At 38.2% G+C, this 13,889-nt stretch overlaps 1 protein-coding gene across 1 annotated transcript in view; it reads left to right on the top strand.

Moving 5' to 3' along the window:
• Window positions 1–6,770: 6,770 nt before the first annotated feature.
• Window positions 6,771–13,889, top strand: part of cN-IIIB (cytosolic 5'-nucleotidase IIIB) — a 45,662-nt gene continuing 38,543 nt past the window's right edge. Inside the window, exon 1 of the mRNA XM_067772739.1 lies at window positions 6,771–7,424. Coding sequence (XP_067628840.1) covers window positions 7,030–7,424 — 395 coding nt within the window. The 5' untranslated portion in view covers window positions 6,771–7,029. The remainder of the gene's footprint in view (window positions 7,425–13,889) is intronic.

The following is a 13,889-nucleotide window of genomic DNA, read 5'->3' on the forward strand; positions in this document are numbered from 1 at the left end:
CATAAGAAATATTTACATGCAGGTAATCGACAATTGCAATATGTACTCGGATTAAGGTACTGGATTCCAAGAGTGGTCCGAATAATCAAGCAATGTATATACAAGTGTACCACATGTATGCGCTTCAGAAATAAACCATTGTCTCAGCAGATGAGTAGCTTACCTCGATATCGGGTGGAACCAGCATTAGCTTTCGTGAATACAGGCATAGATTTTGCAGGACCTATACACGTAAAGTCGTGGAAGGGTAGGGGAAGCAAAACTTACAAATGTTGGATAGCAATATTTGTTTGTTTAGTGACAAAGGCAGTACATTTAGAGTTGGTATCAGAACTATCAACTGCATCATTTCTGGCAACCCTTCTTAGATTTGTGGCTAGACGAGGAAAACCGTCGAACATATACTCAGATAACGGTACCAATTTTGTAGGCTGTAATCAAAAATTGAAGGAATTGTGGCATTTTTTACATGAAAGGCATAACCAGGAGAAAATTGTTAAAGGTATGGCAGAACAAGAAATTCAATGGCATTTCATTCCCCCAACTGGTCATCACTTTAGAGGAATGTGGGAGGCAGGGGTCAAACGTACAAAATACCATTTGAAGAGAGTTCTCGAAGATGCTAATACAACATTCGAAGAGACATGCACGGTCTTATGCCAAATAGAGTGTTGTTTGAATTCACGGCCACTCTGCACAAAATTCGAAGATGATCCAGATCCCCTTACACCAGGGCATTTTTTAATTCTTAGATCAATGGCGACTATCCCAGAAACTAATTACACTCAATCCAAGGTAAATAGTTTAAACCGTTGGCAGTATTTACAAAAATTAGTTCAACAATTTTGGAAAAAATGGTCGTTAGAATACATAAGTCGATTACAACAACGCCCAAAATGGAGCCAAAAACTCAAAAATATCCAATGTGGTGACATTGTACTCCTCAAAGATGATACATTGCCACCAAGCAAATGGAGTATAGGCAAAGTTGTAGAAACATATCCAGGCAAAGATGAACTTGTAAGAGTTGTTTCAGTCAAAACATCAAGGGGAACATTTAAATGTCCCATCGTTAAGTTATGCCCGTTATTTATGGACTATTGAAAGTGGATACTTTCAAGAGGGGCGGTATGTTTGCGTCCGTTGTCTATCGATATACGAAGTATTCACAAAATTTGATGGTCTGTAATTGTTCTATTTAATTCACTAGTTTGTATCCATTTTTATACCTAAGCTTTAGATATACTACATAAAATTATAATCCTGTAATGTACATTATCAATACAACCCTGTAAAATGCAACTATGTAAACAAGGAGAAAGAAACTAATAAAATTTGGCTTGTCTAGACAGTCTTCAACCGACAATTGAATCGTGCAGTTCACATTTTTATTATACAGTCCACAAACTTTAATAGTTCACTATTGCATATGAACACTTGCTAACATATTTTGCGTCGTATTCGATTGTTATATTGCAGTTTTTAATTGCGAAAAATGTTAGAAAATTTACTAACCAGTGGGAAAAATAATTTCACTTGCAAAGTGTGCCAACAGCCTTAGCTAAAGCAAATGTCAAATTCTTCTTATGATTTGCCTGGAAAAAAAATTGGGAGATGGCTACTTTTCAATATCAGATGGCGCCAGTGTCGCTCATTCTACCGTTCTCCATAATAATACTATGTACAAACTCACACCAAATTGGCAATTTATACCATTTGGGCAATTTATGACGCAATTTATCATATAATAAATTATTATAATAAATTGCTAATTTGAAAAAAATTGTTTCAAACTGGAAATGCAACCTTGTACAGTGTCTTTATTAAGTAGATTTAAACGTCAGTTACGCATGGCTCAACTATATGGTTGGCTCTTCTCATCAGCTGATTTGATTATTTTCATTTCAGGAAATTATATAACATCACTGGAAGAGTTTATGAATGGATAGAGGATAATCTAAGTAACAGATATCAAACTATAGGATTTAATATGAAAAATTTTCACAGGAGATAGAAGTAAAACATGGTTTTCCACAAGGAAGTAAATTAGGTCCGTTGTTGTTCATAATGTATATTAATGATTTGCCAGGTGTATTACATCATTGCAAAATACATATGTTTGCGGATGATACACTGATTTATTTAAAGGAAAAGGATGTGCAAGTTGGGCTTGGAAAGATTAATGAATATTTACTTACTGTAAACGAATGGTTGTGTATGAACCAATTGTGTGTTAATGTACAAAAAGCAAAATGTATGGTAGTAGGAAAGACTAGATTTAGGGAGGAAGCTGAAATGAGATCAGTTTTATTTTCAGGGTCACAGCTGGAATGGGTCCAAAGATACAAGTATCTAGGGGTAATTATAGATAATAGTTTGAGTTTCAAAGAACACGTTGAATATATAAATGGCAAAATAGCAAAGAAAGTCAACTTGATGCGTAGATTGAGAAAAAATATTTCGAAAGCAGGAAAAACTACATTATTTAAAATGATTTTGGTGACTCATATAAAGTATTGTTCTTCAATACCATTGATGGCAAGTAAACAAGCAATATCCAAGTTGCAAAAAAATTTTAATAAAGGGATGACAGTACTGAACAAAAGTCATACTGAACGTGTTCAAAGTATGTCAAGAGATTTAGGATATTTATCTATAGAAAATGAAGTGAAAAGAGGTGTACTAACTTTGATCTTTGGAGTTTTAAATGGCCTAATACCTGAATATTTAGAATATTTAATTAGAAGAAATTCTGATGTACATCAGTACCAAACTAGACAGGCAAATCAGTTTCACTTGGAGCCTGTACGTACAACTAAGGGCTTAAAATCAGTAGCAATGTATAATGCTGTCCCAGATGAAATAAAAAATGTAAGAGCAGTTGGATTGTTTAGGGAAAGGATAGGTCTCTGGTTAGATGCTAATGCAATGGCGGATGATTAATGTGATATAAAATAATATTTAATAAATCTATTTGTTTTAGTTATAATTAACTTTACATTTTATATACAGCTGGCTGTTAAACTTAATAAGATATAATAATTGTATAGAAATTAATTGAATTAGCAGTAGGCATATATGTAATACTCCTATATTGCTAACAGAAAATACTCTCAATGGGTTTTTAATTCGAATTCTTAATATTGTAGCAACATAAATGTGACAAGAAAAAGTTAAAATTTAGGTACATTCGATTATTGAATACAAAAACAAAAACGGTTAAACAGCAATATATCAGCACTATGATGTTTGGGAATGTACCTAGCCTTTTGTAGCAATATAGGAGTATTACATTTATGGCCGTAGGCTACTTTTTAATAAATAAATAAATAAAATCTACTCATAATGCATACGCTTGTGTTAAAGTCATCTATATGAAAAAGTGCTCATGTGTCGGAGCTATAACAGCTGCTGGGATTACTACACAAATCACACACAGAATATTTTGCATTCACGAGTTCAAAATTGATGTATATTGCTTCTTTCTGCGCACCGACGTCACACTTGACTGCTTCACCGACTGAAAGAAAGAGAGAAAAAAACAAGAGCTTAAGGAAAATGACGTGAAATTGCCCATAAAAAACAGCTGAACTAATGCTTACATGCGCAATGCGCCACCTTCTATAATTTCATCATGGGGTAACTACAATTATGAAACACACCTAAGTTTTGACATCCAGCTGATTTAATTTATACATGTTTCATTACTCGTCCGTTGATACACTTTTAGCCCGTAAACCGCATAGTGTACAAGTACAAGTGTGTTGACTTCTTTCTGACAGGCACTCGCTTAAGTAGGCATAACGGGAAAATCTGGGTTGCCATTGTTGTTTCGGTTGAAAAAGGTCAATTAGGGTTCTGTGCAGAGACGTAAAAGATTGAAGCAGGGTTTATGTAGTCACAAAAGTGTTGCTCCTGTTCCACAGCATTTTAATTTTATATCATGGCGAAAAGTGTTCAGTTCAGAGTTATTGATATTCATTAAAAGTTTAATTTGTTAGGGAGGGTTACTCCTTTAATTGTAAAAAGCAGAGAAAACGTAGAGTTTTTCAAATTATTGTGAAAAACTTTTTAAATTGAATTTCTGTACCCAAGTTCACTATGAAAACTTAAAAATGTACACTTATTGAAAACTCATTTGCACACACAATTTACACTTTGAATTTAATTGTGTTTTATGCACAAAATTTTGAAACTAAAAACAAAATTTTCATTTGTCAGAAAAAATAAAGAAAAAACTGCCTAATGTCAAAAAACCCTATCGAAATACAAACTGGCTTGTTTGTTTTTAATGAACTACGTTGAATTTTCTTGTATTTCATTAGTTTTTTCAAATATAGTTCACATACTTTCACCAGTATTGAAACCTTATTGGCTCCCTCGACAAAAAATATAAGAGAAAATACAAGAAAAATACATAGAAAATAAAGTAACGTCATATAGGAGTTTGATTTGTTTGCAATTACAGCACCATTATATTTGCAGGAGGCTTTCACAGCTACAAAAAATTAAGGCGGATTTAAACAGACGCTTTGGTTGCGTTGCATTCATTAATTCATCTGTCGGGCGAAGTATCGAAAAATTTACATAAATGCTTTGGTTGCGTGCCTACGCGAAACTATATTTCAAAAAACTAACGAAATACAAGAAAAATACAACCTTTCATTAAAAACAAACGAGCCAGTTTGTTTTTCGATAAGATTTTTTGACATTCGCGGTTTTTTCTTTATTTTTTTCAGACCAATGAAAGTTTTTTTTTTAGTTTGAAAATTTGGTGCATAAAAACACAATTAGAATCAAGTTTCTTGTGAAAAAAGTGAACCATTAGAGAAAGAAATAATTTGCGCGTGTTATTTGCATTGTTTTATTGTTAAAAATGTTAATGTAAAAATAAAATGTAAAACATAAACAAAAACATGACAAACTCGCTAATTATGGGGGAATAGTGGCCTTGCTTTTTCATGATAGAAATTTTTTTTGTGTTTTGAAGTTCCGATAAAGTTTCGTTAGTTTTTTTTAGCTTGAAATCCAAGCAAAAATAAAGTAGTGTCATATATGCTTTTGAAGTGACCAAAGCGTTTTATATAATTTTGCCCTTATGCATTTGTGTAAACAGCCTTAGAAGTGAAATTATTCCATGTTACACGTGTGGCGCTTTATATTTTGACTCAAATTTAAATAAATTTTGCTTTCCGTATATTTCCGCATTGTTGCAGGCTACAAATCTAGTATTCTTATTTCCGCGGAAATATATGCAACTATTACATCTGTAAATACTACAAAGTTTTATTTAACTATTAAATGCAACTCAGCTTGAAGTACTCTTACGTACCAAAAATGCAACTCTAGACCTGAGATTTGCATCAGGTGAGCGAGGCTGTTTGTAGTTTTGACGTTTATCGCTTAGTTGACACACTTGGTATAGGTACACTGTGGTAAACCGCCCTACAAGAAACGCTGATAGTTTTACTAATACACTCACACTTGTAATTGACAATGCTGATCCTGCGATGACGTAAACATTGATACTCAAATTTATGTATATTCCTTTGTTCGCTCACGCATGTCCGCATGTACCCAACGACAGCCTATAATTATGAAAAAGAACTCAAACTGGGAAAGCTTCGGACACCTGGTACAGAACAAAAGAACATACAGCAGATACCATTATGCATGTGAGACAGATACATAATTCTCAACGGAATTTTATGTATGCGAGAACAGTTTATCCGATTTAATCATGTTGTCACTACTGACTGTCATATGACAATCAAATGATTATCACGGTTGTTTTGTTATTTTTTAAATTCCGCATTTTCAACCGACGAAAACCATATAAAAAATAAATTTAAAAAATGAAAAAGAGAGCATTTCAAAGCTCCATGCTAAAAGAAAAAAAATCTAAAATAATATTAAAAAATACCAAAAGCTGTCGGAATGTGTGGGGCGCACTCAAAAAATTGATACGCGAAAAATAATAGTGGTTAGTGGTGATTAATTTTTAAACGTGTTTCCGCATGAGGAAAGCGCTCTTCTGTTGTTTTGTTATATTCTGAATTGAAATTGAACATTCTGAACTCGAATTCTTATTATTTATTTTAAACAAATAAGAAACACGTATGCTTTTATCATGTACAAAATTAAAACCGTAATGAAATAAAGTAAATAAAAAGCAAAAAGCATTGTTTCATTTTTGGCGGAATATAACAATGGTCATTTATGATAGTATAACAGTCAAACCTGATATCTACAGTAAACTATCATTTATGACACTTTTTGATAGTTAGAGTGTCAGCACTGATCCAGGAAAATGAATGAGAGTGAGCAGTACGGCTATATACTTAATCAGTAGGCCACGTTGGTGTATAAGAAGGAGACAAAAACTCACACGTACACAGTTGTTTACATCACATTTGCGCAAGTCCCCTTAAGTTTGTGATAGAAAGTTTGTACGAGGCGCTGATCGTTAGGTTGACATTGCTGACAATCAGATGATAGTCATATGATAGTCTGTATTCTTGTAGGACGATGCGTTTTTTAAAAATTGTACCAGTTCTCGCCAATTTGGTTAAGCCGGAGTCATTGGTGCCGTATGTCGTATCGCTGTATCCGTATCCCTAACGTCATCAGCTGTTTATCGTTACGACGGTAAACCAAAACCCAGTTGGTTGGCTACGATACGGTTACGACCTTAGCGGCACCAATAATCGATTGCATTGATTCTCATAAGGTTGGCCGAATCAGCTGTTAAAAGGTTATCGATACGGTTACCGATAAAGCACCAATGTCTCCAGCTTTATATATAATATAGTTATGGAACACAATATATTACATTAACATTTGGCATAAACACAAAATTATTGAACAAAAAAATTAACTAATCGCCATTACTAAAGTTAAAGCCCGCCGAGAGGATATCTAGAGAATACTTTCCAGTTCACCAGAAGTAAGAAAGTTTGGTAGAGAATTTAAAGCAAAAAACTGTTTCGTCGTCGAATACGCATTGCCATTACAAGGCTTTTGGATAAAATGGGTGATGAAAAGATTCCAGGCATTTATGACAGTGCAATTAAAACATTGCGATTAGAAGATATACCAATTCTAAACAATGAAAATTGTAAAATTAAAAATCGGCAGCGAGTTGAAAAAATTTTAAACGAGTTTATGGCTGGAGGCCATGAAAGATTGCAAGTTGTTTCGGATTTTGACTTTACTATTACAAAACAGCGGACCTCTAGTGGGTTACCTGTGCCAAGTAGTTTTGGTATATTCGAAGAATGTAAATCATTGCCGCCAGGTTTTGTTAAAGCAGCGCGTCAGCTTCATGATACTTATCGTCCTATTGAAGTTGACCCGCACATATCACGGGAAGAGAAAACACATGCTATGATTGAATGGTGGACAAAATCGAGTCGGACCTTAACGTAAGTTAAATAAAAATTTTCTTGTTTACGTCTATTGCTTTAGTATAATCATAATCATTAGCAAACTTGGTAATAGTCTAGTTGAGGGGTCGACTGCTAATACGCTACCAAAAATATCGAGTGAGGTGTCAAAAGACGCGTATTAATATCGAGAACAATAATTTTGGTAGCGTATTAGCAGTCGACACCTCAACTTGACTATTACCGCAAAGCTTAACCTGGATCATATGTACATATGTACATTTATGTGTACGTAAGCAAGTATGGTATTTGCTGGCGCTCGACGTTTGCAATTTCAATTCAAACATATTGGAATCCCAAAGATGCTTCTCATGACCTTATGTTTTGTTGCATGTGCAAATAAAAGCAATAACTAATTTCACACAAGTCATGACTTCGGAGAAAAATATCCACTAGTTTAGTATATATACCCCTAACATTCAGATAATAGACATTGAGGTCATTACGAAAGGTAGATTTGTCTGATACCGTTCTCTAATGTTGTATTCTACGAGTTTTTAAATGACCTTGCAGGCATTGGTCCTTATTAACTTAACAGAATTTATAATAAATTTGGTAAATAACTTGATTTAATTTTTTCAGACGACACATCGAATTGTTCTCTAACTCGATGTGATCCAGTGGTGGTGCCTGAGGATGTTTATTTATTTTATTTTATTTATTTATTTATTTACAGTCTTGTAGACCTAAATTAGGTACATGTATGTATGAGATCATTATCTAAATGGTAGTGCTTTGCAATAGTTATATAATAATTTCTTAAATTTATTGATATTTGGACATTGTTTTATTTCAAATGGTAGATCATTGTACTCTCTCAATCCCTCGTAGTATATATTGTTCTTGTCGAATTCTGATCGAACAGCTGGCAGCTTATCATCCAGCACTTTCAATATGCCTGGATTGCCTCAGATTACCGGTGTGGAATACTACTGATCTGAATGCGTATTCTCGCCGGTTTCTGTTTAGGAAGGCCAATTGGTCTTTACTAATGTTGTAACCCAGGGGGTAGGGGATCAGAATATACCCGCGGTAGGTATGCCTGTCGTAAGAAACGACTAAAATACCAGATTCAAGGGGCTGTCTAGCGCAACCTTTCAGGTTGCCAGCGCAATATATAGCTTCTCCAAACCCAATTGTCACCCTCACCTATCCGCGGCGAATCCTGTTTCACTACCAGACGAGGCTCTGGCGACCCCAAGCTCCTCATGGAACTTGGGGGTAGGGAGGGAGAGAATGGCCTGAAGGTTTAATGTGGCCACATAAATCGTTCCCGAGATGGTCGGGCTAGCACCTTAATGGTGCTATGGTACCGGAGCGTACCGGATTTGTATCCGGCAAAGGACCATCACATCGATAACCCTCCCCAAAGCCTTCGGGGAGCAACCTTATCATCTTTACTAATCGATGAAGTCTCTAAAATAATGTGGCATGAGTACGGCGGAGATATTGAAGCGAGCTCCTTTCGTTATGACCTCAATGTCTATTATCAGAATGTTAGGGGTCTAAATACTAAACTAGTGGATCTTGTGGCAACCTAAACAATCGAACTACGCTGGTAACCCAGCAAAAGCGAAAGAACGAAACAAAACGAAATACAAGTGCTCTTAGCAAAAAGAAGAAAAAGTTTTCAATCAATATCATTATATCATTATATCATCTCGTCATCGAAACGCCGGCACGCGCATTTATTCACATTAAATTTATACCTTTATTAAATAATTAGCTTTCCTTACTTTTAGTAAATAACATGCAAATAAATTAAAATTGTCTTAGTGTAGTAAGCATTTACAAAGTGAATTAAAGTAAACACATAAAAGCCTTAAACTCATAGATTCATTATCCCCATAAAGTGGTGACCCCGAAATAAAAACGCGGTGATAGTGAATCTTAAAGCAAACCACGATTCAAGTGAGATTGTACGGTGTGCGAACCGGCATTTGGACCCACAGCAGAAAGGCGTAGGTATTACAACGTGACCATAACGGCATACATCATAACGGTTCTCAACGACACTTTCGACCTCTGGCAAAATGAGCGATGACGAAGCAGCAAAAGTCGCAGCGGCTGCAGGAGGCGGCAGCAACGTCGGCGCCAACGGCGGTGCTAACGACGAAAACGCCGATAGACCGCAAATAAATGCGGTATTTGGGAAGTTACCGTTTCCCAAGCTTAATTCCAAATACAACATAGAGTCATGGTTTATTAAAATCGACGCGTGGTTTGAACTCCATGGTTTTGGCGTACGTAAGGAAAAGGATAAGTACACAGCTATTATAGCACATGCGGACGACTTCATTTTAGACCAAGTTTTTGATTTAGTGCGCTGCCCACCCACAACAGCCCCTTATGCTACGCTTAAAAAAGCCATAATTGAGAAATTCAGCGATTCTGCTATGGCGCGACTCGATAAGTTAACCGGCATACAACTTGGCGACAGTAAACCAAGCCATTTGCTGAGCCAAATGCAACGAACGAATGCCACTAAAGACGAGTCAGTTATCCAGCAATACTGGCTCAAACAGCTACCTGAATCAGCACGCGCCGTTATCGCCGGCATGCTACAGGCACAACCCAGCACGCCATTGCATCAACTCGCAATCATCGCAGACTCAGTACTAGATGCACTAAGCCGAGACTCGAACGCATCACCACCAGCTAGGGGATGCGCCATCAACGCTGTCGAAACATCATCCAATCGTGTGTCCGAGCTAGAAAGACGAGCGGAAAAGCAAGAAGCCATACTTGACAGCATCAACAGCAAGCTAAATCAGTTAACACTCAACAGTCGCAGTCGACCACGTGAACGTTCACGAAGCACAGCTAAACGCACTAATACACCGTACGGCACGGCAAAAGTGGAACAATCTCCGACTTGTTGGTATCATCGCCTATACGGAACGCAAGCTCGTAAGTGTCGCAGTCCTTGCGATTTTTCATCGAAAGCTACAAAGGCAACAAAAAACTGAACACGGCCGCAACGGGCATTTTCGACGGTTGCGGCAAAATAAAATCATCAAACAATCGGTCCCAATGCGAATTAGAGGTAAAGTTTTCAGAATTCATTAAATCTAAACGTTTTTTTATACCCGATAGGAAATCGAAGCAGCTGTTCCTAATCGACACCGGAGCAGAGGTTTCTGTGATTCCCCCAACCCGGGCATGCCGTTTGTCAAATTTTAAAGGCAGCCCACTCTTCGCAGCTAATGGCACACCCATAAAAACATATGGTGTAACACAACGAACACTCGACTTAGGTCTCACACGAACATTTACGTGGGACTTCGTCATCGCAGAAACGAGGTACGCTATTATCGGCGTCGATTTCCTTCGTCATTTCAACCTCATAGTAGACATCGCGAACAAACGAACCCACCGCGCGTATGTAGCCTCGAACAGCCAACAATCAACGAGTGCCAAATTCCCAACGAAATCGCACATCTGCTCGGTGAGTTTGGTGAAATCACCGACATGAACGCACCAGCTCCTTCCAAAACTCAAACGGGTGTAACTCACTGCATCGAAACAAAGGGTCCACCTGTTTTTGCCCGACCTAGACGACTCGCCCCAGACAAACTCAAAGCGGCAAAAGACGAGTTTGAATACTTAACCGGACTCGGAATTTGTCGCCCGTCTAAAAGTTCGTACGCTTCCCCACTACACATGGTAAAGAAGGCAAGTGGCGAGTGGCGACCATGTGGCGACTATCGCGCTCTCAACGCCCAAACAGTACCGGATCGTTATCCATTGCCACATATACAAGACTTCACACACTTCCTATACCAAAAACGGGTTTTCAGCAAAATTGACCTAAACCGCGCTTATCACCAAATTCCAATCGAGCCCAGCGACATCCCGAAAACGGCAATAACCACGCCATTCGGGCTATTTAAGTTTACGCACATGACATTTGGTCTGTGCAATGCTGCACAAACATTCCAACGGTTCATGCATGCTGTTTTTCGAGGACTGGAATTTGTTTTTGTTTACATCGATGACGTGTGCATCGCTTCAGAAAGCGTCGACGAACATAAAATCCAATTGCGACAAGTTTTTGAACGTTTACGGCAATTTCACTTGACTATTAACCTCAAAAAATGCAAATTCATGCAAAATCAGATAGATTTTCTCGGGCACGTTGTCACAGCGGAAGGCATTAAACCATTGCCTGTAAAAGTTGCCAAAGAACTACGGCGATTCTTGGCGATGATCAACTTTTACCGCCGTTTCGTTCCCAATACAGTACGTCATCAAATACCTTTAATCACTTTAATTCCGGGGAACCGAAAAAACGATAACACTCCTATTAAATTCAATGACGAAACCACGATCCATTTTAATGAGTGCAAGAAGCAATTGGCAAACGCAACCCTCCTCGTTCACCCAGCGACAAACGCTAAAATATCGCTGTGCACAGACGCCAGCGATACTGCTATTGGTGCTGCACTCCACCAAATCGTTAACAATAATCTCCAGCCACTGGCATTTTATAGCAAAAAGTTGACCGATACCCAACGGAAGTGTAGCACCTACGACAGGGAGTTGCTCGCAATATATATAGGGCCATAAAGCACTTTCGTTGTTTTTTAGAGGGGAGACCTTTCGAGATACGAACCGATCATAAACCACTCGTTTACGCATTTAAGCAAAAGCCGGAAAAGGCGTCACCACGGCAGCTGCGACAACTAGATTTTATAGGGCAATTTACCACGACCATCGTTCACGTTTCTGGCATTGAAAATACAACCGCCGACGCACTGTCGCGTATAGAAGCAATCGAGCCAATAACAATCGACTTTAATCATATCGCCGAACAACAAAAGAAATGTCCGGAATTAAAAACGCTAATAGAAGGTAATACTTCCCTCCAATTGAAATGGATACGCTTACCAGGCACGAAATATAAAATCTGCTGCGATGTCTCCACGGCAGAGGTACGTCCATTCATACCAAAATCATTCCGTAGGAATATCGTCGACAAGATGCATGGTATATCGCACGGTGGTGTTCGAGCAACCACCAAGCTCATCAAGGCACGCTTCGTCTGGCCGAACATGGGAAAGGAAATAGCGAACATAGTTCAACGATGCCTCAGCTGCCAACGATCTAAGGTTAGCAAACACGTCCGATCTCCGTTACAGCCAATACCGTTACCATCAACCAGGTTTGAGCACATTAATGTGGACACAATAGGTCCATTACCGCCATCTAACGATTACCAGTACTGCCTCACGATCATTTACAGGTACACTCGCTGGCCTGAGGCAATACCGATTCACGACATATGCGCAGAAACAGTAGCCAAAAAACTAGTCAACATTTGGTTCTCACGATTTGGTATACCAACCCGCATCACTACCGACCAAGGAAGGCAGTTTGAGTCCCAACTCTTCAAGGAGCTGTCACGCATGCTAGGCATAACACATCTGCGTACAACAGCATATCATCCACAGGCGAACGGAATCATCGAACGAAATGATTGGGTTGATCATCTGCCTATATTGCTACTAGGCCTTCGCTCCGCATTTAAACCTGACATCAGAACCACAGCTGCGCAACTCGTTTATGGCACTAATCTACGGTTACCAGGTCAGTTTTTCAATGACAGCGACAACCACATACCGCAATCAGATTTCGCTAGACAACTCACAGATATAATGCAGAAGGTACGCCCAAGTCAAACGGCAATCACGACGCTACGAAAGCTTTTGTATTCAGCAAATTAGCCGACGCAACTCATGTATTCGTGCGCAACGACAAAACCAGACCAACATTTCAACCGCCGTACGATGGCCCGTATCTCGTAGTTTCTAAACACCCAAAGTATTTTAAGGTCGATATAAATCACAATCGATAGATAGATTAAAACCCGCATTTATGGAAGTACAACAACAACATACGCAATCGCCGACAGTCATAACACCACAAAGCTCAACCCAAGGAGCTGCAGCAACACCATCACCAGATAAACCAGACATCCCATCTCAAACGACTCCAATCGCTCAGAATTCCACCCAAGCGACCAGCTCATCGACGATCACCACAAATGAAACGCCTACTAATAGCCGCGGTCGCAAAATAAGACTTCCCGTCCGTTTCAGGACGTAAAGTCTGGGGGGACCTCTGTGGCAACCTAAACAATCGAACTACGCTGGTAACCCAGCAAAAGCGAAAGAACGAAACAAAACGAAATACAAGTGCTCTTGGCAAAAAGAAGAAAAAGTTTGCAATCAATATCATTATATCATTATATCATCTCGTCATCGAAACGCCGGCACGCGCATTTATTCACATTAAATTTATACCTTTATTAAATAATTAGCTTTCCTTACTTTTAGTAAATAACATGCAAATAAATTAAAATTGTCTTAGTGTAGTAAGCATTTACAAAGTGAATTAAAGTAAACACATAAAAGCCTTAAACACGTAGATTCATTATCCCCA

The sequence above is a fragment of the Eurosta solidaginis genome, chromosome 3 (assembly GCF_040869045.1).
Source record: "Eurosta solidaginis isolate ZX-2024a chromosome 3, ASM4086904v1, whole genome shotgun sequence".
Classification (NCBI taxonomy): Eukaryota; Metazoa; Arthropoda; class Insecta; order Diptera; family Tephritidae; genus Eurosta; species Eurosta solidaginis.